At 36.3% G+C, this 25980-nt stretch overlaps 1 protein-coding gene across 5 annotated transcripts in view; it reads left to right on the top strand.

The window, feature by feature from the left end:
• The window catches only part of LOC114480521 (phosphatidylinositol-binding clathrin assembly protein), an 81075-nt gene that overhangs the window by 7432 nt on the left and 47663 nt on the right, over window positions 1-25980 (top strand). For all 5 annotated transcript variants that reach the window (XM_028474740.1, XM_028474741.1, XM_028474738.1 and 2 more), the window contains exon 2: window positions 14452-14594. In XM_028474740.1, coding sequence (XP_028330541.1) covers window positions 14452-14594 — 143 coding nt within the window. The remainder of the gene's footprint in view (window positions 1-14451; window positions 14595-25980) is intronic.

The raw sequence follows: 25980 nt of genomic DNA, 5'->3' as shown, positions 1-25980 counted from the left end.
CCACCAGTGAACGCTCACACCTTGACATTAATGAAGGTGTAAATGGAGACGGCATAAGAGGCTGCTCGTGCTAAGTGATGCAGAAGCAGCTCCAGTTTTGTTTGGTTTCTTTCTCCGCTTCAGTCCTTTGTCTTGAATGTGTCCTTCACAGGCTCCCGTAGAGAGTAGAGAGTTCAAGTGAGAAACCAATGATTGTTCAAGGACTAAAAGCAAAATAAACACTGACGCACTTCAGGGAGGTTTCATCTCTACAGAATGATGGATTTACCAGAGCTCTTCATATGAAGGAGGTTTCAGGTTGAACACTGTTGGTTTATAATTTGTGCAGAAAAAAATTAAATTGTGTTGTCCATAGAAGCAGAAAACCTTTTCTCACCTTGTCTCATCTTATTGTGTCTTGTTTTTGGTTTTAGTCTTGTTTTTGGTCATGTCATGTGTTGATCTTTTTTCTTGGTCTTTGGTCTTGTCTTGGCCTTGTCTTTTCTTGTAAGGTCCTTTGTCATCTTTGGTCTTGTCTCATCTTTGATCTTGCCTTTTCTTGTCTTTTTTCGTAAGGTTTTGTCTCATCTTTGGTTTTGTTTTTGTTCGTGGTGTTGTCTTGTATTGGTCTGCCTCGTCTTTGGTTTCGGCCTTGTCTTTTCTTGTAAGGTCTTGTGTCATCTTCGGTCTTGTTTTTGGTTTTTGTCTTGTCTCGTCTTTGTTTCAAATATTTTTATTGGGAGGCAAAAGCAGGTCCAGTGTATATATGACAAACTGTACACAAGGTGTCTTGTCTCCTCTTTGGTCTTGGTCTTGGTCTTGTTTTTGTCTTTGGTCTTTGGTCTTGGTCTTGGTCTTGTTTTTGTCTTTGGTCTTTGTCTTTGGTCTCGGCCTAGTCTCGTCTTTGGTCTTTGTCTTGTAATTATTGGGAGGCAAAAGCATTTGGCAACATCGAGGAGGAAATGTGTTGATATTGACCTCTGCGCTTAACATTTGGCAGGTGTGGAAATGACTTTGGGATCCACGCTAATGTTAGCCAACTGTTGTGACGAGGTGGTGGTTTTTGTGTTTGTCTTGTTTTTGCTCGTGTCTTGATCTTTGGTCTTGTTTTTTAATTTCGTCTCGTGTTTTGTCTTGTTTTTTCTTGTAAGGTTTTTTCTCATCTTTGGTCTAGTATTTGGTCTTGGTCTTGTCTTAGTCTCGTTTCATCTTTGGTCTTGTTCTCGTCTTTCCTGGTAAGGATTTGTCTCATCTTTGGTTTTGTTTTTGGTCTTGTCTCGTCTTTGGTCTTGTATTTGGTCTTGTCTTGACTCGTCTTTGTTTCAATTATTCTTATTTGGAGGCAAAAGCAGGTCCAATGTATATATGAAAAATTGTACAACACAAGGCGTCTTGTGTCGTCTTTGGTCTTGTCTTGTTTTTTTGTATTGTTTTTGGTCTTTGATCTTGTCTTGTTTTTTGTATTGTTTTTGGTCTTTGATCTTGTCTTTGGTTCCATATTATCATTCTTCTAGCTTTCCTCTGTTCAATTCTTAGTTTAACTAATATTTCGTCAGCTAATAACTGTTATAACAGTCTGTGTTGTCATGACTTCTTCCCTTTACTAAAATTAGAATAAGACTGTCTAACAGATCTTCAAAAATGAATCTCCAATTGATGGCAAACCCTAAAAACGGATCAGAATTCTCACGATAGCCATTGACAGACGGGACATTGTTTAGTTTTCTGGATGTTTTTCTTAAATACTGAGAAAAGTAAGAGCTGAGAACTAAATCCAAACAGTTTGTCTTTTTTTTTTTACGAGGCTGAATTAGCTTTTTTGGTAGATATTATTAGCTTCAGGGCTTCTCGTACAGTATGTATCACAGTAACTTCTGACATTTTGTGCAAGATCTACTTTCTGGCTTTTTTCCAAAGAGTTACTTGTTTCTGTTGTAATAGTTGGCAACATGGAGGACTAGGAAACGTTTTGACATCGGCCTCTGTACTATGTAGAAAAGCTGACTTTTTGCTGACTGTTGTGAGGCGATGTTATTTTTCTATGTGAATACTTGCATTTTTCATTTTATTGTGTCTTCTCTTTGGTTTTAGTCTTGGTTTTGGTTGTGTCTTGATCTTTTTTCTTGCTTCTTGGTTTTCTCTTGGTCTTTCTTTTCTTGCAAGGTTTTTTCTCATCTTTGGTCTTGTTTTTGGTCTTAGTCTTTCTAAAATTAGAGTAAGTCAATATCCAAAAGAGCTTCATAAAAAAGAATTTCAGATTGATCGCAAACCCTAAAAACAGAATTCTGAGTGACTTTACACTGGTGAAAACTTAATCTAAATCCAGTTTTTCTCATCTTTGGTGGTGTTTTTGGTCTTGGTCTTGAATTTGGTCTTGGTTTTGTCTTAGTCTTGTCTTGTTTTTTGTCTTGATCTAGTCTTGTAAGGTTTTGTCTCATCTTTCATCTTGTTTTTGGTCTTGGTCTTACTAAAATTAGATTAAGACTATATCCAAACAGTTTGTTTATTGTTTTTTTTTTTCATTAGGCTGATTCAGCTTATTTGGTAGATATCATTAGCTTAAGCGCTTTTTGTATGTTTAGAGTGTCTCACAGTAACCTTTGCTTTGTGCTTGATCAACTTTCTGGCTTCTTTCCAAAGAGTTACTGGTTTCTGTGTTGACATCGAAACAGTGTTGGGATCCAAGCTATCTTTAGCCGACTGTTGTGTTTTTTGTTTCTACGTGAATGTTTGTATTTTTCACTCTTCGGCCTTGAGTGCAGTGAGGCATTAAATGACTTATTGTGTTTGGTCCGAAGCTTTGAATCTCAGCCGTAAGGAATCGATGCATGTGTTGTTTCCTCCCACGGTGTGACCTTCTCCGTCAGGCTTGCACTCTGTCCGTCCTTGTCTATTCTTTGCTCAGCCGCTCTCTCATTACACAGAGCACAAACACACGCACACATACATACACACACACACACACACACACACAGAGGGATTTATGGCCTCCCACTGAAAGTCAGAAGAGAAATAAAGCATTTGTCGAGTTGAGTAAACTGGACTTTTAAGGATAGCAAAAGCCTTATTTCCTCCCATTTGTGGAGCGTTGATCTCAGTCCTGATAGACCTGCTGCTGCTGGGTGTAGCCGCTGACTGAAGCAATTGTGTGGGTGTGTGTGTGTGTGTGTGTGTGTGTGTGTGTGTGTAATGCTAATCTAAACTCAGTGAGGACAACTCCTCCCTGACTGCACAGCAGAGATAGGCCCAGTTTAGACTGAGGGGCAGGAACACGTCTCAGTGCCGACTGTACGTCTGTTTCAACACAGCCTGGAGGGGTGTGTGTGTGTTTTTGTGCGTGTTTGTGTGTGCGTTTGTGTGTGTGTGATCTCATTCACTTTCTTTTTATAAAGTCACCGCAGTAGTTTCTATGCTGTTCTCTTAAAAAAAAAAAAAAAAAAATGTATTTTGCAGTTTTTTTGTGTTGTTTGTTTGGAATTTTAGAAAAAGTGTTTGCAGTTCTTTAATTTAACTTTTTTTTTTTTAATCTAAAAAAAAAAGTGTTTAAGTTTTTTTTTATAAATTTTTTTTTTTTTAGGATTTTAAGAGTTTTTTGATGTAAAACAGCATGCAATGCAGGAGGTTGTGCATCCCATAGTGAGACATCTCACTCATATTACTCATAGAACCGGGGTTATGTAAACAACGTCAAGTTTTTAATTCTAAAGGTTTTATCAATAAATCAATCAATCAACTTTATTTGTGTGTTTTAAATGTTTTGTCGCTGTCATCAGAGTTAAGCTCCTTGTCATTTATCTTCATATAGAATTCTATTTAAAAACACAAACTATTTAAAATGTTTGACAATTAAAAACCATATGTTTTTTTTTTCTTTAAATAAATAATAATTATTAAGTGAAATGAACTTTTATTTTGTTGAGCGTGAAACCAATGATGTTGCTAGCACTGCAGCTTAAATAGGTGCAACACACTGAACTTCCTGTTTCTAACCACATTAGTCAAGTTGTTACTTTAAGTTTGCAGACAACACAATGTTAAAGATTAACGGCTCTTTTCTCTTTACATTTTCTTGCAGTTTAATTGTACATTTCGTGTGTATCTAATGCCTATGACGGTTGTCATAGATACACACTTTGCAACCTGTAACTTAATACTGACTGAGTTTCATTTTTAAAAAGTATTGTCGTTGTGTACAGATATTAGTTTGATTTCTGTTAAATGTTATTAGCTCATATTACACACTCGTAGTTATTATTGCGTTAGTGGTTTTAATTCCTTCATCTGTTCTCGGCTGTTGTTACATTATGGGATGCATTAAAAGTGACCTGAATGACTGTAATATTGACGATCCAACACTGTGGGTTCTCACGCAGCACTAAATTACTGCAGAGGTTTTATTACTCATTAATTATTCTGCACTAATACACGCTTAAATAACATTTAATGAGTGTCGCAGACGCCTTTCACCGCACTTTAGGACTGCCTTTATTGCCTTTTTCTCATTTTAATGTAAATAATTAATGTTTTAAATATTACATTCTTATTTTCTAAGTGTTTTTTCTGACATGTTTTCCTATTTTTTTTAAATAAATTTTTACATGTGATGGAAAGTGATGTTAGCGTTCTGTAAACCACTGTGGATGTGTTGTGATAAAAACAAATAAGCAGAAAATAGACGAGTCTCAGACACATTTTTAAAGTCAAACCATTTCCCAAATCTGTGTGAAGTCCTTGAGGTCTGCAGTCCTGCATGTTTAGGATCACTCAGACATATTTTCAGTATACAATAAAAATAAAATGTTAAATAGCAGACTGGAGTCGTGTAATAAAATAAATAAATATATAATAATGAATAAAATATAGTAGTATATATGAAAATATTTAAAAGTAAATAAATAAATGAATAAAAATCTTACTGACTAAAAAAATATATATAAAAAAAAAATAATAATAAAACAAACTAATATACACTGGAAAAAAAATAATGAGGAAAATAAAATTAATAAAAATGTTGTAAATGGAGAATAAATCATCTGTCCAAAATATGATTAATAGTAGTCATTTTCTACTCTTTACCTGCCTGTTTACAGGGAAAAATTGCTTATAAATGCTCATATATTGCTTATATTCACATCACATATTTCACCGTGCTGTAAAACTGCCTTTATTGTCCTTTTTCTCATTTTAATGACAATATTTTATGTTGAAGTAAAAAAAAAAACCCTGATTGACTAAAAAATAGTAATAATGATTAAATAAATAAACTAAAACTAAAATATGTTGAAGAAAGTGACCAAAAATAAATGAGGAAAATAAATAAAAAAAAATGTTGTAAATGGGAAATTGAGGAAAAGTCAAAAATGATAATATTGAGATTTCACAAGAATATTTGTCCATTTCCTACCATTTGTCCATCTGCTTATGGGGAAAATTTGCATATAAAGGCTCATATATTGCTTATATTCACATCACATAATGTGAAATTGTTTTTTTTTAAAAGAAAATTTATTTAAAACTTTCTTTATTGCCTTTTCCCTAATTTTAATGTCAATATTTTATATTAAAGTCAATGAATAGAAACCTGACTGATTAAATAAATAACATTTACAAAAAATTACATAAAAAATAGGTAAATAAATAGATAACAATTTTGTAAATGGAAAATTTATGAAGTGTACAAAATATGATCAACAAAAATAATATTATTGAGATTTCATAGGAATATTTGTCCATTTCCTACCATTTGTCCACCTGTTTATGGGGAAATTTTGCTTGTAAATGCTTATAGCACTTATATTATGCCACATCATTCAAAAAAAGAAAATAATAATTTAACAATATTGCCAATTCTGTTTGAGTTTGAAGTGAATTCTGTAGTTTCTGTTTTTTTGGCCCTAAGAAAATAAAGTAGATGCGTTTTTTCGTGGCCGTCGTGTTTATTTCACACCTGAGGTGACGACGTGACGACAATACCAGGAAGTAAGTTTTCTCCTTCAGGGGAACTCCTCGTTTCCCATGAACTGCACATAAGTGACACAAACACACACACACACTGAATGAGTTTGTGGTTTTGCGAGGCTGCGTGTGTGTGTTGTGGAACATTCAGTGCTTGATGTGTGTTTATTTTTAGCTTCCTCTCTTTCTCTCCGGAGCCTCGTGTTATTGGTCTACCTGCGTGTCTGCACTTCTCTCTGTCTGCGCACCTTTTCCCTTAACTTCTTTAATATCCTGAATTCCCCAAAGAAAACACAGTCGGAGGGCAGAAAAAAGCTTTGTCTCCAGGAGAAAACATCCGTTGAAGTCTTTAAGTGGAAAAACAGAACCTGAAAATACACCAGCCTTAGGGTGAAACTTGGGCCGACCTCGTCGTACTCAAAAAGTACTCGACGTTTTCTCAGATAGAGCAAATATTAGCAGAGTTACGGTATTTTAAACTAACGTGTTCCTGAGACGCGTTCAAGGTCCCTGGGGTAAATCCGGACGTATGGTCACCCTAACCCAGAGGTTCTCAACCTTGGGGTCAGGACCCTCGAGACACTGGGAGGGGTCGCCAGATGCCTTTACAATGCTTACAATTCGAGCCCATTTTTGCTTTTCTGCAACTACACCAAACATGCCATATTTTAACTTATGTTCATCACTTTTTCTTGCCATATTTTTGCTCCTTTGAATTTATTTTTGCTACATTATTCTCGTTTCTGCCACTTCTCAATGACATCAATGCATTTTCTGTACTTTTGTTCTTCTTTCAATACATTTTTGGCACTTATAAATCCTTTCCACCACTTTTCCACCTAATGTTGCACCATTTTTCACTTTTCAACATATTTCATGTTTATTTTTGCCTATTTAACCACATTCATGATTTGTTGTTCATTGTTCGCCAGTTTAAACTATTTGTTCCTACTTTTTAAATGGCATTACTCCATCCTTTCATTTCTGCCACTTTTAAGCCAATATTGACACTTTGAACCCTTTTTACCACTTTTTCTGTCCATTTTTGGCCACTCTAATATGCAACTTTTAACCAATTTCTGTGGTTTTTAAAATCCCATTTCACCACCTTTTCCACTATTTGGTCAGTTTTAATCAGTTTTATTTTTGATTTAAAAAAAAAAAAAAAAAAAAAGGATTTACATCTTTAAGATGACTATATACTACGGCATAAAATAATACTAAACGTCCTGGATAACAGTGGATATTATTCAGATAAATAAATAAATGTGGTTATCACAGATTCATAGAACAATAGACCATCATTTTACTGACTTTATGGATGGACCCCAAAAATCTCTTCCCTTTATTCCCCCTTAGAGATGACCCTGTCTCCACATGACTGTTCTTCAATGTTCATGTCTGTGTTTAACCATCTTCAGCTACAGTTTCTAATACTTGATGTTTTCATAGTGGAAGCTGGTTTCATGCGATTATCAGGACAAAAGCAAAAAAGAGAGAGGGTTTAAATTTAGCCGGCTTACACAACTCTGAACAATTCTTCCTCCTCTTCATCCTATTGGGAGGATTTCTCAGAGAAAGAAAGGAAGGAAGGAATGACGGGGAATCCTCTTTTTAAGACAAACCTTTAGCAGCACAAAGACAGACGGGGACGAGGAGGGATTACCTGGAAGGTGCTGATATGACCCGAGTGTTAATCTTGAACAGATTGGGGCTGTGTTCAGTCTGGCTTTTCATCTGTGCACCGTCTGCCATCATTGCACCATCATGAACACCTCCGCTCTGAAACGATGTTACTTCACCTTATTACTGTCCCCACAATGATTATATTAATGATGTCTGTGGTTCCATCTTGTTGCTAATTATTGCGATTAATCACATATGAGCAGTGATAAGCAGCGGGAGACGTGCCACGCCATTGGCAAAAATAGGCCTAACCTTAACTTGAAAAGGAACTCTGATTTCCCATTTTAAAATGTCTTCAGTTCTACTTCAGCATTTACCTGTTTCTGTGTCAATTTACACATTTGTTTCTTTCAGTTTCATCATCTTTCCCTCTTTGGAGGAGTTTACTAGCTATTAAACTTCCATAAATTATACCAAACATGATTAAAAGGGTTAACTGCTGTTTTTAGGGAAACTGGGAGGGTGATGCTGAATTCATGCGAGATTACTTTTACTTCCTCCAGTCATTTGTTTTCCGAGTATGAATAGCGAGTAAATGCGTGATATTGTCCCACAATTTGAGGGGGAAAACCCAGGTGCAGATTGCTTTCTGTTTCAGAATGTAATTTCACTGAAAATTAGGGTGCTTTCACACCGGTTTAGTCGTCGACTCGGTCCTTGGTTTTTGCTGAGTTTGTGTTCAGAGCGCAACTATCTGCTCCAAAAAACCTCTGGTGCAGTTCCACGAGCTCACCAGTTGAGGCGTTGTTACTTGAGTTGAGACTTCTCTAGGCAGAGAAACAGAAACCTGAAGAAAAGTCTCTCGACTATGGGTCAAAGCGAAACTTCTTCCTTCTCCGTTTGTTCTTTCACAACATTCAACTATGAAGCAGCAACAAGTTGACTTCGGTGGTTTTAAAGCCCACTTTTGCGCCGTCATTGGTTCTTATGACCACCCACAATGCCGTGCACTCTGTCATCGCAGATACTTCCTATTTTTAGTCCGCATTTGCGTTCACAACGCTCCTAACCGCTCTACACTTTGATTGGAAACACTCCAAGACCAGCAGAAACAGTCGCTCTAGAATTTGCCTGTTTGATCTGCTCTAGACTTTGTTTCTGTTCACACCGCCCAAACGAAGCGGACTATCATAGGATCCGAGAGAGTTTTAGCCGCTCTCTGGTCTGTCGGTGGGAAACAAATCCTAGAGCAAACAAATCCTAGGATTTGTTTGCTCTGATATTGTGTGAAGGCGTCCTTAGAGTCCCAAAGACTCTTTGGCTTTCAGAGGGACAACAATGAACGATGATCTGGACAGAGATTAGACGGTTTAAATTAAGGAACTTCTGAATCTGATTCTGATTCTTAACTTTTTTGGGGTTCAGTTTATTCAGAGTACCATAAACTTGTGGCCTCACAAAGTATTTCTACTATTTTGACATGGTTTACAAAGGCCTCAGATATTTTGTAATTATGGAAAAAAGACGGAAATCACAGAAGTATTTCCTGAAACAGAAAGCGTTCTAAAATATGGAACATAGCATACCCTCACCTACATGTTTTTGGAGAATATTATGCCATGTTTTCACCATATTTTCTAAATAAATGGGTAGATAAATGTGTTTGGAAGATGTAGATACACACTTTTATTGTGCATAATCTTGCGCTACAAAATCTTGTGAGATTTGGCTAAATTTGAGCAGCTACTGTTTCCAGTTGTGAAGCAAAGAAAATTACAATATTTATGAGATTTAACATCATTAATCCTTAAAATGCCTTTGTAGTATGATTTGGGGGACCTTTATTGTTTTTTGTAGTTATATCCAAATAGGGAGCCACTAAAATTCAAAAAGTATGAAAAGTGTGTGAAACCTTTCTACATTAGTTGGAAGAACCTCCAGATTTTGCCAGCTTTGCTTGTGAAGCAACCAACTATCCAGAGCCCAAGAAATCCAAAGAACTTTTGGAAGTTCTCCATTCATCATTTGCAACAGGCGTCAATTTTTCTTTGAGTTTCTTTAAAAACAAAAAGCAAACACATTTGTTTGTTTCTTAAGGAAACCTAATGAGTCAGCAGAGATTGACTGGTTTGACTTTTTAGCGGTTCCTTAAAGCTAAAAGGGTTTCAGCCTGGGACGTTCACTGCCCTCAAGCCACAACCGTGTTCTGGAAATAACTGTACGGAATAGCTGTGTCAGACCTCCCGCTGCTATGACGTAACCTTTGACTTCAGGGTTCAGCCTTCCAGGGACTTCATAGACTTCCTAGAATTCCCTAGACGTCCTGACATGGCGTTTTGTTCAACAAGCTCAGCCATTATCAGCTGTTTCCCATCTGAAAACTCATTCAACAGAGGGCTTTGACCCCCTGACCCCAACGCTCAGCTCTCCTCTGCCGATTCATCCAGAAACATCTTCGGCGTAGCTTTCCATGAAGAATCCAAACTATGTGAACCTGAGCTTCCCTCTGGGGTCTCCAAAGCCACTGAAATGTGGAGCGATTGAACCTCGTCATGCATGCAACACGTGTATAGTTGCAAAATACCAGACATTCTCTGCATTTTAGGGTGGTTGGTTTGGGGTTTTTTGTCCAATCCTAATGAATTATTTAAGCATTGATAAGAACTTTCTTCCAAACAATCAAGAATAAAATAACCCAGAAAAAGTTCATCTTTTCCTTTAACTTTTGAAAGAAATACAAAGAAATATTTCTACCAAACGAGATATCTGTTCCCTTTGAAATGACGTTAAATGACTCCTCCATGCCTTTTTCTGACAGTCTGTGCAGCAATCGTGTCATATTTCTTTCAAACATTGTCATTTTACAGCGTAGTTCCAAGTGAGGGGAAAAGAGAGTTTAGGATAACTTTCTAACAGCTTGATTTTTCGGTGCCGCTTTGTGTAATTTTGATGGACATTTCTTGGAGGCATTTTGTTGTTTTGCGCCCTAATTTCTTTGAAGTAACCATATATCCACAAAGCCCAAAAATAGGAAGAATTCCTGGAAGTTCTCAATGCATCACCCACAACAGGCATCCATTTTCCTTTGAGTTTCTTGCATCTGTTTTAACCCTAAATGTGTTCGATTATGAACATTTGGCAAAGTGCGAGAACTCAAAAGGTTTCCTGGTAACTGCCTTTTTCCGTATCACCTTCTTATAGATGAAATCCCCTGTGCTGGAGAATACCGATAGGCCTCCTGTTGCTTCCCTGAAGCCGCTTGTCGACTCCTATCAGAGGCTTTCACTATCTGTACCGGGAAGTGTGCGGCTGGTTCAATCAAAGGTCATACCCAGAGGTCAGCAGCTGACCAGCAACAATGGAGCTCACATTAGCAGGAACAGAGGCGGCCACTGTTGGCCATGAGATCACATTTACCCACCAATCAGCTCCTTAAAGTGTGCCTAGCTTAAGCATCACACTCACTTTATTTTGATCCTTTAAAAGCAAATAATCCACCTGACACTCATCTGTAAAGTCTTATTTGTCTAGTCCTTTCTAGTTTAATCTTGACTGTCTTTTCCTCTTGTTTAGTCATAATCGTCTTGTCCCTACTTGTTTTGTCTTCTCTTGTCCTTTCTTGTTTTGTCTTGATTGTCCCGTTCATTCTTGTTTCGTCTTTTCTCTTCCCTATTTATTTTGTCTTCTTTCATCTTGTCTTGTCCTTCTTGTTTCGTCTTAATTGTCTCGTCCTCTCTTATTTTGTCTTAAATATCTCTTTCTTGTTTTTTCTTAATTGTCTCGCCCATTCTTGTTTCACCTAGTGTCTTCCCTATTTATCTTGTCCTTTCTTGTTTCTTTTTGTATCATCCTTTCTTGAATTGCCTTATCTCATGCTTTCTTATTCTTTCCTCTTTCTCTGTATTTGTTTTTTGTTTTGTCCTTTGTTGACTTGCCTTGTCCTGTCTCGTTGGACCTTTTCTCCCACAGAGTACTTACCATAGTTCCACCATTAAAGAATAATTAGAATACTTTTACACTGGTCACATGATGTGTAAACAATAAGGTTGACATTGCTGATTAGTCACAGGGTAGTTACAGTATGTGTTCCTGTCACACTTTAAACATTTCTTATGATCTGTTTAAGGTGGAACACTGGCTGTTAAGTCTTAGCATCATCAGTAAGACTCACTATCGGCTGCTTGTGCTATCACTACGTTCCATTTCTGCTGTGATAGGAATAAGAATAAGGCCAGTACACACTATTTGGTTCACAGTGTGAGCTGCTTTGTGAATTTCTGAAGACTTTTCATCATGTAGATTGTGTGTGGATGAGAAGTGGGGACCACCCATCCCCCAGTCTTGTGTTTCCCAGTAAGGGAAGGAAGGAGTGTGGATCGTTGCAAATTGTCTGCATGAAGAGACTCTCATGTGTCATTATCTCTTTATTTGTCCATCTCGTCTGTGTGTGGGACTCTTTCATCTCCCTCTCTTTACCTTTCCCACATATTTGAAACCGTCCCTACTTCCCTAGTCAGCACATGCACCCTCTTTACATTTTCCGTGGCATGCGATCCCTAGAGACCCAATCAGTCCTCCTCCTCTTTGGTTTTTTTCTCACTCTCTCTCTTTACAGACTCTAATGAAAAAACATGAGCTCCGCTTTAGATAAACCGGGATTGATGGACAGATGGAAATAGCCAGCAGAAATAAACACGTCGGTCGATGCTGATAGGCATCGTCAGGTTAAGAGGGTTTCATTAGCGGCGATAAACAGGAACATACTCAGCGAAATGACTCAATCATCAGTCTGATGCGTTCACAAATCTGGGACGTTTCAGTTTCTGATTCATCGACCGATGTCGTCATTTTAAACTCACTAAATATGTCCAAATGTAATTTCAGCGAGTTCATTTTGTCTTCTTTTTAAATAATATGTTATGATTTTGTTTATTCAGAGAACTTTTTTTTCAGGAAATTTATATTGATCACCTGACATGTTGTTTGACTGTCAACTGCCAGTCTTCTCCAGAGGCGTCTGCTGACCGCTTTGATGTGACCTTGACTTCCGTGTAGTAATTCCAGCAAGTTAATTTTGTTACTAGTCTTTTCCCTATTTATTTTGTCTTGTTTCGTCTTGCCCCGTCCTTTCTTATGTTGTCTCGTTCTTTCTTGTTTTGTCTTTTCTCGTCCATTCTTGTTGTGGCTAGTCTCTTCCCTATTTATTTATTCTTGTTTCATCTTTTCTTGTCCGTTTTCATTTTGTCTTATTTGTCTCATCCTTTCTTGTTTTGTCTCGTCTCATCCTTTCTTTTTTCTTTTCTCATCCATTCTTGTTTTGTCTTATCTCTTCCTTATTTGTCTTGTGTCGTCTTGTCTTGTCCTTTCTCATTTTGTCTCAATAGTCTTCTCCTTTCGTGTTAATATTATCGTCCTTTCTTGTTTTCTTTTCTCGTCCAGTCTAGTTTCGTCTAGTTTTTTCCCTATTTATTTTGTCTCGTTTCATCTTGTCTTGTCCTTTCTCGTTACGTCTTATTTGTCTCATCCTTTCTCATTCTGTCTTAATTGTCTCGTCTTTTCTTGTTTTGGCTTTTCTTTTCCCTCTTTATTTAGCCTTCTTTCTTCTTGTCTCTTCCCTATTTATTCCGCCTTGTTTCATATTTTCTTGTGCTTTGTTGTTTTGTCTTGTCTTGTCCATTTTTGCTTCGTCTTTTCTCGTTTCGTCTTGTTTCATCTTGTCTTGTCCTTTCTTGTTTCATCCTGTATCATCTTTTCTTGCTTGTTTTATCATATGTTTTCTTATTCTTTCCCCTTTCTTTGTATTTGTCTCTGGTCTTGTCCTTTCTTATTTTGGCTTGACTCTTCTTGACCTTTCATGCTGCTCTTTAATATACCATCATTATTTGCCTTATCGGGAAAAAAATAAAACTCTTCCATTTTTCTTCTTGATTGGTATTTTTCTTGTAAAGCACAACAACTCAAAAATTGCACCACATAGGAAACTGAAATTGGGTATAGTAATACAGCTCCACCTAGATAGGATATATCGCTGATTTTTTTTTATATTCTGAGAGAGTAGTAGTACTTCTAACATATTTTTTTCTTTTTCAAACTGCACTTTTTGTTTAATTTTAAAAAATGCAAATTATCTTGCTTTTTTGTCATATATTTTGTGAAATGTGTGTTGACTATCATAATAATGTAACCAATGCTAATGTTGTGAGTTTCTCTAAGATCTTCTTAGAGGTGATGATGGGTTCACAAACTGCCAAAATCTGTTAAACTTTAACTTATAACTGGGCTACAGTCGTGACAAACTTCCCTTTAAATCTAAACATTTTACCTATAGTAGAGCTCAGTCTACAGTTGTCATTGGTCTGCATATAGCCAGAAACGTCTTTGCCAGATGGATGAGAAGAATGGCCTTGTAGATATCTGCAATATTTATTATAATTAGGTGGAATTGAGTTGCCGGTATCTCTAAGGAACGCTACAGTAACCTTCGTGTTAATGTCAATAATTAAATGAATATCTCAATAAATGATATAAAAAAGTGCAATAAATTAATACATTAAGAAATGGAAAGGTAAATGTTAATAATAGATTAATCTCAAAATATAAATTAAATAAATGACAAAATAACTACTGATATACAGGGAAGTTGTTGAAGTCCTCCGTGCCAGTAGGTGGCAGTGTGTAGCACAGTAAGCCTTCTATAGCTATATTCTATAACTTGAATGTGATGGAAATATGTCATTGTTTGGTAAATTGTAAGAGGAAGGAAGTTCTTCTGCGTGAAAGTGGGAAGAAAAAAAGAGGAAATGTGTGGAAGTTCTGCTTTCTTTGTTATCTCCGGTTCCTGGTGTTGTTTTGCCGAGTGTTTGATCTTTGACCTCTTGTGTTTTTTCTCAGATCTGATCCACTGCACCAACGAGATGAACGTGAATATTCCCCAGCTGGCCGACACGCTGTTTGAGCGCACGGCCAACTCCAGCTGGGTGGTGGTGTTCAAAGCCCTCATCACCACCCACCACCTCATGATGTACGGCAACGAGGTACGAACCAACGTCCCCCCCCCACTGCCTCACAAACTACACAACTGTACACTTCAACACCACACCCTAGAGAAACCCTGAGAAATACGTAAATAACCTGGCGAGTGGACATTAACCTCCATGAGATTCTTACCAAGGGCAAACTGCACACAGCAGCTTCTGTCCATGTTAGTCAGAGAACTTTAAACATCAAAATGTTGATTATCTGGTCTGAGGTTCACACACTGAGAAACAACGTCGACAAACAAAATAATGACGAATATGAAAGTTATATTTAAATTTTAGTTTTAGTTTTTTCGTTTGTTTTTACTGTTGTTTTACGTATTCTCTCATTTTTTTCAGGTTTATAATGCTTTTGTGTGTTTTTGTTGCAGAACACAAACTGCAACATTTGTTTGTATTGTTTTGTGTTTTGGTGCCTTTTTTTTTTTTTTGTCATTTTGTGAGTTTTTGAAGTCAATTCATATATTATACGCAGTTTTGGTGTGTTTTTGTTGTTTTGTGTGTTTTTGGTGTTATTTTGTATATGTTCTTGTTTTTATTGTTTTGTGTTTAGTATTTTTTTTATTGTCGTTTTGAGTGTTGTTTTGTTTATTTTTTTCTCAATTTGTGTATTTTTGGTGTTTAGTATATTCTCATTTTTGTGTTCTTGTTGTTTTGTGTGTTTTTCTATTTTTTGTGAATTTTTGTAGTCATCATATTGTGTATGTCATTTCGTGCGTTTACTTTTAGCGGCCACGCACATTTGCAATTAACATGAATTTTAGGTTGAACTATCAAAACCATCACAATATTCAAGACTTGGTGTGTTTGTAAATCAAAAACAGTACCAAAAAGTTTTAAAATAATATAAATAAATATAATAATAATAATTAAATAAATCTTTGTTTACTAACACTTTAAAAGTCTTGCATATTACTACATTTAGCAACATGCTAACTAAGCATCACATTAGCTATGTTTTTATGTGAATGCTTTGATAGCTGACCTGATTGTTTAAATAGACAGATGCTAGCTGCTATGCACAGTTAACTCCTGGTAAGATGGTGTTTGTTTTGGAACCATTGCAAGAAACGACCCAGTACTGAACATGTACACTCAAGCCTAAACTCAGCTCATCTTGTGCTGGGAGCTGCTGTGTGTGGCTGAGCTCTGTGCACTAACACTCACACATCAAACAGGCGGACACGCCCTGGGCTGCATTCCTTCTCATTTCTGTTGATTTAAGGGCGTTTCACTTCCCTCTTTAGACGGAATCACTCATGTTTCGTAATGTTTTACCGGCTCATTGTTTATTGCGCACATGTGAACTTCCTGAGAAAAGAGGAAGTCGGTGTGTGTTTTGAACTGGATGACTCCTGAATATCAGCAGTGTTTAAAATAGAGACGTAAATAGAGCTGCTCACTTATGTAAGCACAGAGCGTATATATATATATATGTATAGAGAGAGAGCTTTGAAGAGTGATTTCCACGGCTTTGGAAACTCCTGCAGACGTTCTCTGAAGAATCAAATCACACTAAGTAGGTCACTGCGGCGCAGCGGGAACAGGCTGAGAGGTGTTCCCGATCCCAGCGCTGATTTATCTCCGTCGTCGTCTGCGTCGTCCGACTCAACCTTTTGATGTCTCACCTAAAGCAACTCTACCCTGATTACAGCGCTATGCTAATGAGCCACTCCTGCGTCGCTGCAAAGGACGTCACCATGGTTACGTGCGATATGTGACTCCTGGAGGAGGCGAGAGGGAGACTTTTAACTTGTATTTTGACTCTTAATTGTCACATTCATATGAAGCCTCGCTCCATGTGGGATGGTTGGTGACGGTGGAGCGCAGACGTTCTTTGGGGGACATTAGGCTGTAGGTTTGTGTGGCAGCGGCCCCTGGTCCTTGTGAGCAGGTTTGACCCTTTGGAGGCGGGACTTCTTCTCTCTGTTGTTGTGGGACTTTTCTCATTGACATTCAACATGTCCCCATAGAGGAAATCAAGGCCTGTTGTATTAGTGTTTGTTTACTGATTTTTTTTTTTTTAATCAGGCCTTTTTATTCATTATATTAAATTATGTGAAATTGAAAACAAGGATTGTCTTTAAAAGGAGGGCAAACAAACAAGCGTCTTACACAAGACTGTCCAGAGCCATGACACACAAATAGCCTCCTGAGATCAAAGCGTGTGTGCGTGCGTACGGCCATACTTGTTTATTTTCGTGCTTGAGTGTGTGCATGCTTGAATATGTGTGCATGCTTGAATGTGTACGCATTCAGTCATGCTTGTGTTTACATTTGTGCTTGAGTGTATGTATGAGCGCTTGCGTGAGTGCTTCTGTGTGCGTAGTGTGTGTGCGTTCGTGCTTGTGTGTGGCTACATGCTTGCCCACAAAACGTAGTCCGCCTGGCCAATTAAATGCAAAGCTCAGTTTTTATAACTGCAAGGACTTCTCCGCGTAGTTGGTGTCACACAAAACATGGAACATGTAGGATTTTAATGGAAAATACTACGTGACGGTGCGCCCAAGTATGTAAGCTCTGAGGAGAGCAGACAGTCCGCCCTGAGTCCGTTGTGCGTGGGTTCCGCCCGAGTATGTTTGAGCTTTAAGTGTGGGTGGGTGCGTGCGTTTGTGTCTGCGTGCTTGTGTGTGCATGCATGTGTGTGCGCGCTTAACTGTATTTGCGCGCTTAACTGTTTGTGTGTGTGTGTGTTTACGTGCGTGTGCTTGAGTGCATATTTGCGTGTGAGCTTGTGTGTTTGCATGCATGCTCAAGTGTTTGTGTGAGTGCACGTGTGCTTATGTGTGCGTGCTAGAGTGCGGGAGCATGCGTGCTAGTGTGTTTGCGTGCGTGCTTGAATGTTGCTTACGTGTGTGTGTTTGTGTGTGCTTGAGCGTATATTTGCTTGTGTGCGTTTGTGTGCTTGCTTAAGTTTTTGTGTGTGCGTGCTTGAGTGTGGGTGCGTGCGTGCGTGCGTGCTTGAGTGTGGGTGCGTACGTGCTTGAGTGTGGGTGCGTACGTGCTTGAGTGTATGGTCTTGAATAGAATTCATAAAGTCACCATTGGTTATATTTTAGTCCTAAATGTTTAATTTGTGCGTCTCTGACATTGGCTCTTTCATATCTGCATGTTATTGCATGGCCAAACCTTTAGGCATGTGCTCATATCATTCACTGCCACTGATCCAGACCCTGTTCTTAGGTTCTCCCTTATCTGAGATATAGTCATAAAAATAACTGTTGACATGGAGTGGAAGATGCTTTGGGATGTGAAGTAGGAAAGGAAGGAGGTTTCAGATAAAAGGTTAAAACAGAGGAAGGACTTAAGGAGGCAGGGTGTCGAGGAATGTAAGGAATGATAAGTGGAGGAAGAGATAGGAGGAGGAGGAGGAGGAGGAGGAGGAGGAGGAGGAGGAGGAAGGCTACATGAGTTTTCCCCAACGCGCCGTTAACAAAACTCTCGCAGCATGACGAGTAATAGTTTCCCGAGGTGAGCAACGGGGGAAATCACCTGGTCCTGTTCCTGTTCCTCTAACGTGGTTTCAACGTTCAACGTCGTTGTCAAATTCCCAGAATGACTTCCTCGTGTAATTTGTCAGAAGAAGTACACATTTGTATTTGTTCTGACTCATGTTCCCGGTCTGACAGATAAATATTTCAACTGCTGTAGCAAAGCTCCATCGTATTATTTATGCTATTATTGGTCATTTGTGACGATAAAAGAAAAGTCCACTGTTGTGAATCAGCCTGTTGCCTTGCTAAATGGAGAAAAGTGTTCTTTTTCATAGCTAGATAAAAAGTTTTTGAGTTTATTGAAAAAAAAAAAAAAAAGGAATACAAATAATATTTCAGATTAAATAAGAAAAATCTGTGCATGTGCATGCTTGAGTGCGCAAAGGTACATCCTACTATAGAATGCAGTTTTTGGTAATTTGTGACGATAAATGAAAAGTGCACTGTTGGTTACCTTGGAGACAAAGTTATTTTTTCTAGCTAGATAAAATGTTTTTATTGAGTTTAAAATAAATAAATAAAAACAGGAATAAAAATATTTCAGACTGAACTTCTGTGGTCACTATTTATTTGGGAAGTTAATTAATCCATAGCTTTGGTAGTAACCTTACGTAACAAACAACATTAAATTAATCTGATAAAAAATTGCGTCATCTTTTGAATTAAGGATTTCTATCAGTAGTCGTTTCCATTTAGCTTTAGCCGTTAGCTAATGCCCAGCCGGATAATTTAAATTCTTAAAAGTTTAAAATATGAAAACAAGACATTTGTTGGGGATTTTTATTGCCGAGTCAACCATAGTTTATTTATTTGCTTGGAGAAACAAAAAACTGTTTCTTAAAATCTTAAAAATGGGCTGAAGACCGCTATGCTAATACAATCTAATGCTACGCTAGCTAGCAACGTCTATGCTAATCACGATGTTGAGCCAATTTGGTGTAAGATGATATATTTTTTATGCACGAGGCAGATGTTATAAGTTTATACTTCTTTCTGCTCCTTTTCATTCATGCTGTTCTTATTTTCAATGTGGAGGAGATAAATATTTGTTTTAAAATATGTTGATTGAAATAAATTAACAAAGATACAATAAAAATAAGAATGTAAGAAACAAAAAAAAAAAAACATTTAGAATATTCTCAAAAAAGAGGAACGTTTTCTTAAATTTACCACCCAAGGCTGTTCAAGTGTTTCTTAATTAATTAAGGTTAAATAACATGGAAATGACAGAAAATATACTATTTTATGCCTAAAATCAATTTTTTTACTCCTCACTCCCGTTCCTCAGTGCGTTTCTCTGCCTCTGAGGTCAAGCATGTACCGAAAACATTTCAGCAGGAAACCAAAACAATGATGGAAAAGCCTTTTTTCCCACCCCTGCTGTTCTCTGAGCCACAGGACTCACTCCCTCTCCCTCTGAGAAGGTTGCTGGTTCTCAGAGCCGCTGCTGGGACTCTTTGATGCTCTGAGGCTGCAGGGAAAGATACGGGGATTTGGTCCCATGGTGGGAAGAGATACAAAGAGGTCACAGAGAAATTAATATGACTTTAATATAAATGTTGAAAAGGCTAAAATCTCTTTCTCAGATTTGTTTTTAATAACTTCATTTAACTTTTTTATTTATTTTAAAAATCATGAAATTATTAAATGCTCCAAACATATGATGTCTTAAGGCCACGTTCTCACCTAATAATACATTTATTTTCACTCTTTATCCTTGAAGACTTGGTTCATTATATATATATATATATATATATATATATATATAATGTATGTTTTTCCCCATTTTGCAAATTTTGCACTGACATGGACAGCTTTGCAATTTTATTTTGAAATTTCATCATAAAATAGACTATTTTATCAAATATGTACCATATTGTCTGGGGTATAGGGCGCTAGTTTTTTCCTTTTAAATTACAGAAGCGACTTGTACAACAAAGCGACCTATCTGGTTATTTTATTTTAACGTTTCATCTTAAAATACACTATTTTATCAAATATATACCTTAATGTCTGGAGTATAGGTTGCTAGTCTTTTCCTTTCAAATTATAGAAATGACAAAGCGACCTATCTGGCAATTTTATTATAAGATTTTATCTTAAAATACACAATTTCATCAAATATCTAAGGTAATGTCTGGGGTATAGGTTGCTAGTTTTATCCCTTTGAAATTACAAAAGTAATATTATACGACATAGCGACCTATCTGGTCATAGCCAGAGATGGCCTATTGGATGAAAAATGTGCACCAAACATATATAAAGTAGTCAGATGTTCACAAATGCAACGTATCTGTAAATTTTCCCTGAATAGTAGTACATTTCTTGGAAAGCGACTAATGTACTGGTGTGACTTATAGTCCAGATAATACAGTAGATAGCCGTTCTTTTTCTAAAGTTTTATTTTGAAAATGAAAACTTCACCTTTGTGTGCACCCATGTCTTATGAAGTAAAGTCACCAAAGTGTACAAACATGGCCTGGGGGGTGTGAGTGTGTGTCTAACCTGCTCCACTGCATAACTGCACTGGGGAGCAAAGCCACGTCCCAGTATGATGACCTTTATCTGCACCAGCAGCCACTGAGTGATTGTCAAATAGACTTTATACCGCGACTAAAACCAGAAAATAATTAGTGAAATTAAATTATATTGATTAAGTTCTGTTAAAAAAACTTTTGTCTTAAATATGGTTAATTGAGTTCATTATTTTTATTTTCTTTATGTTCCTAGGTTTCAGATGTGAAGGATGTTTTTCTCTCTAAAACCAAAAGGTGACGCTTTTGTCTCTGTCATGTACTGAAGCTATTTCCATATCAGAATGTGAAGTCGAACATTTCGCAATTTTGAGATTTTCGTCTTTTTGACACACATTTAATCACCATTTACGGGGAAGAATTGCATGTTAAATGTGTGAAATGGTCCCAAAAATCATGCATGTGTGGAAGATATGAATGATGTCTATGGAATATTTTGTCATTTCAACTTGATTTTGTTCAAATTTATTTAAAGAAAAATAAACAAATCGATAATTAAAAAGATAAATACATGAATCAATTAATAGATGAATGAATAAAGAAAGAAAGTAATACATAAATAATATGGATAAATAATTATACGTGAATAGATAAATGAACAGAGAAAGAAATACTAAGAAGATTAATGATAAATTGATAAATGGTTAACTAAGTAAATGAATAGATAAATAAATGGATAAGTAAAAAAATAGATAAGCAAAAAGATAAAATAAATATATAAATACTAGGGGTGTAACGATACACAAAAATCACGGTTCGATACGTATCTCGGTTTTGAGGCCACGGTTCAGTTCATTTTCGGTACAGTATGGAACAGAATGCAAAACATAAATTTGCTTGTTGTTTATTTGAAACTTTAGTAAACCGACAATGTATTTAACATTATACAGAATATGAAAATAAATTTAAAAAAATACAATACTTGTAAAGTGCTGCCTGGTAATAACATTCTCAAACAAAAAAATACATTAAATATTATAGAAATAAGCTCTCAGCTTGTTAACAGTTTTTAACAAACTAAAAGTACAGCACAGTTCCAGCATGTAGCCCTTGGTTTAGACCTTCATATTTTTGGCCAGAAAAATGTACTTGTCCACATTGTCTGCAGTAAGTGCAGATCTGATGATAGTTACAAATGCATAACATAAATTTGCTTGTTCATTCAAAACTTTAGTAAACCAACTATGTATTTAACATTATACAGAATATGAAAAAAGGTTAAAAAAAAAAAATACTTTACTGTTGTAAAGTGATCCCTGGTAATAATAATATTCTCAAACAAAAAACACATAAAATATTATTGAAAAAAATAAGCGCGTCACAGCTTGTTAAGAGCTTTAATCCACTGTTATAAAGACTCTGATGGTAGTTGTTTTAGTTTTGGCCAGATTTGAATTGCTAGGCAGAGGCTGCTTGAATGCCGAAGTCAGCTGCGTTTGCACTGAGGATGTTTCATTTCTTGTTGCAGTGATATTCGCACTCACATTCGTGTTCCCGGAAACATACCGATCTCAGCTGAACAATGTCCGCACACTGCCCTTGTTTTATCCACTGGTCTTTCTCCGTTGCAGTATTTCACCCGGAAGCCGAAGTGTTCCCAAGCAGGAGACTTTAGCGACAGGGGAGGGTCCTCCAGCTCTGGTTTCTCGCTAGCGTTAGCCATGACGTACAGTACATGGGCTGCACATAGCTGCAGGTGGAAGTAAACACACGCAACTTCCGTTCCGTTCCGGGAACTCACCCGTGCACAACCCTGTACCTGAACCAAACGTCCTGTATCGAAACGATTCAATACAAATACATGTGTTGTTACACCCGTAATAAATACCATACATACAGTAAAGAATTTGATTTGGATAAATAAATGAATAGATAAATGAACAAAGAAATACATAATAAATAAATACATAGATTAATAATAATTCTATAAATAAGATAAATACAATGGGAGAATGAATGAATTAATGGATAAATGAATAGATAAATAAATAAAAGAAAGAAATACATCATAAATAAAAATGTATACACAAATAAATGAATGGATAAATACATAAATATGGATAAAAGAATGAATGAATAGCTACATTAATTAAAAAATAAATACATACATATATCTATGAATAAAAATGGCCGTTTTAATTTCTTGAAGTGAATTCTTTGATTTTGGTCTGTTTTTCCATAAACACGGAAATTCAGAGTCTTTGAAAAGGTTGTATCAGGAATGAAACATAAATGAAAGTGTTATAGTAATGTCACTATGGATGGTGTTAATGATTGCATCATTAATGTGATCTGAGCTTCTCCTATAGTGGATTGTTTCCTTTTTAAATCCAGTGTTTGTGTTTCCTGTGACTTTCGTTCCAGTCGTCAGACAGAGCAGAGCTACAGTCTAAAAACACTGTAATGTGGATCCAAACGCTACCAGTCATCCCATAAGGCCAGGCTGTGATGGATTAGAGCGTATAGAGAGAATCAGACCAGGATCCATGATTGTACTGGAGAGGAACAGACGGATAGTGGGAGTCATTAAGGACACAGACGGTCTGTTCAGGACACTGTAGGGAAGTGCTGATGTCAGCAGGAGTGTGTGTGTGTTTCTTACACTGTGTGCACTTTCATCCCTCAAATTCACACTGGCTGCCACCGCTGTCCCAGATACCGAGCGCCACTGAGAGCATTTTCATCCCTGAACACGCCCGACTGCAGCTGGTACAAGACAGGCGTGGGCAACATGCGGCACCAAAGTAAACGCAGAAAATAACTCCATAGAAACGTATAAAATGTTTCTATGGAGATATTACAGAACTTAAAAATACACACAGTTACTTAAAAATGGACATAATTAGAGCTAAAATTAAAAAACGACAACTAAATTAATCACAAATTTTCCAAAAACACACAAGATGACGACAGAAATAACAGAAAAGTATACAAAACGATTACAAAAAGGCTCAAAATCACTCCAGAAACATAAAAAACAACAAAAACTCACGCAATTACTTCAAAAACTGACAATATACAAACAAAAACACACAAAGCGACTCACCAAACGATGACAAAAAATATGTGAAATGACACAAAATGACAGCGTAAAAATTGCAAAATCATACCAAAAGCTAAAAATGACTTTGGGTTGACAAATATGTAAAATCACAACAAAAATGAGCAAAACAAAGACAAAATACATAAGTCGACTCTTGATTCATCAAGTGATAGCAAAAGAAAAAAATTGATTAAAAAACTACTCATAAATAAATGTAATAAATCTTGAAAAATACACAAAATGACAAAAAAAAATCACAAAATGACTCCATCTAAACATACAAAATTTCCGGAAAATACACAAAATGAGAACAAAAATGGACAAATTACGCCTAAATTAATTAAAATGACTCCAAAAACACACAAAATTACCTAAAAAATTACAGAAAAATATACAAAACGATAAATGCACACAATTACTCCAGAAACAGACAAATACAAACACTAACAGACAAAACAACTACAAAATACAAGTGGTAAAATCACAAAATGAAAACACTCCAATAAAACACAAAACAAGAATGTCAAGTAAAAAAAAGGAAGACAAAAATACGCCAATGACAATGGAATAATTGCAAAAATGTCACAAATTAATGACAAGAAACCCTGTAAAATGTCTTCAAAAAGACAAAATTATTCAAAAATGCTCCCAAAATACAAAAAATAATCATGAAAATACACAAAACGACAACAAAAATCACAAAATAAAACCAAAAACACACAAAAAAGACTTCAATAAAACACAAAACTTCAAAGTTCTGTCAAACGTCAATCAAAAATATTTAAAATAACATTACATAAAGACAAAAATACGCAAAACGACTCTTAATACACCAATTAATGACAAAAAATACACAAAATGACAACAGAAGAATCACAAAATGATACCAAAAACAATTAAGAAGACTCATAAAACACATGAACGTTCATTAAAACTAAAAATGACATTTTAAGAAGACAAAAATTTGTAAAGCGATGCCAAATCTCACAAAACGACTCTTCATACACTAAGTGATGACAAAGAAACCCAAAATGTCAATAAAATATCAATTCAAAACTGCTCCACAAATACAAAAAATAATCATGAAAAATACACAAAAACGACAACACGAATAGCAAAATGAGGCCAAAAACACACAAAATGACAACTGTAAACCACAAAACCACAAGTAGATCGTCAAAAGAAACAAAAATACCATCTTTGTGATCCACCGAAAGCACATTTGGGTCTCGACCCACATGTTTAGAAGCTCTGCTTTAATTTCTCTCTGTGTAGTTTATCACATTAAGCTGCAAACGTGTGTGTTGGCATTGAGTGAGTGTATCGCTCTATCACGGGTCACCCTGCAGTGCTCACCCATCTGATCGGATGGTAGAGATACACACACACACACACACTCACACACACACACACTCAGCACTAATCTTTCAGTAGCTGATGATAGAAGCACATGTGCAGTGACTTTATGCACGCGTGTGTTCAAGGCTGACAGATGATCACCACTGACCCCTACACACACACACACACACACACACACACACACACACGGTCCGTGATCCCTGACACACTGGCTGAATCAGCACTTTTCCATGTATCTTTGGTTCCTGGAAATGTCGCTGCTTAGAAACACGTTTTACAATCACCACAAAATGAACAAAAACAGGACAATAAGGAGTTTAGAGGTTCTCTTCACACACGTCATCAACAACAACAACATTCTGTTGTCTTTTTGTAGCATTTAGTCGTTTGTAATCTTCAGTATTTTGTAATCTGTCGGTTTTCCAATCTTGATTTTTTTTTTTTTAACCTTTAGTAGTTACTGTAGTAATCTTTATTATGTTGTAATCTTTTGTATATTTCAGTAGTTTGTAGTTTTTGATAGTTTGTAAATTTTTTATATGGTACTTTGTAACCTTTAGTACTTTTGTAATCTCAAGTATTTTTTGGAATCTTCATTATTTGGTCTTTTTTTGTATTTTGTAATTTTAAATATTTTGGAATCTTTTTTTTTTTTTTAAGTATTTTGTAATTCTTATTATGGTATTATGTAACCTTTAGTACTTTTGTAATCTTCACAGTTTTGTAATTCTTAGTGTTTTGTAACCTTTAGTACTTCTGTAATCTTAAGTAGTTTGTAATCTTTAGTAGTTTGGAACATTTAGTACTCAGTAACATGGGGTAATCTTTGGTATTTTGTCATTTTTAGTAGGTTGCTATAATTTCTCAGAGTGAAAATGTGACTGATCTTGTGAAATACCTGGCTACCTTGCTAACTGATGACCACAGTTTTTTTATTCTTTGTTTGTTGCGCG

This window comes from Gouania willdenowi, chromosome 18, assembly GCF_900634775.1.
Source record: "Gouania willdenowi chromosome 18, fGouWil2.1, whole genome shotgun sequence".
In the NCBI taxonomy this organism is placed as follows: Eukaryota; Metazoa; Chordata; class Actinopteri; order Blenniiformes; family Gobiesocidae; genus Gouania; species Gouania willdenowi.
This window is presented reverse-complemented; position numbering and strand designations above follow the sequence as displayed.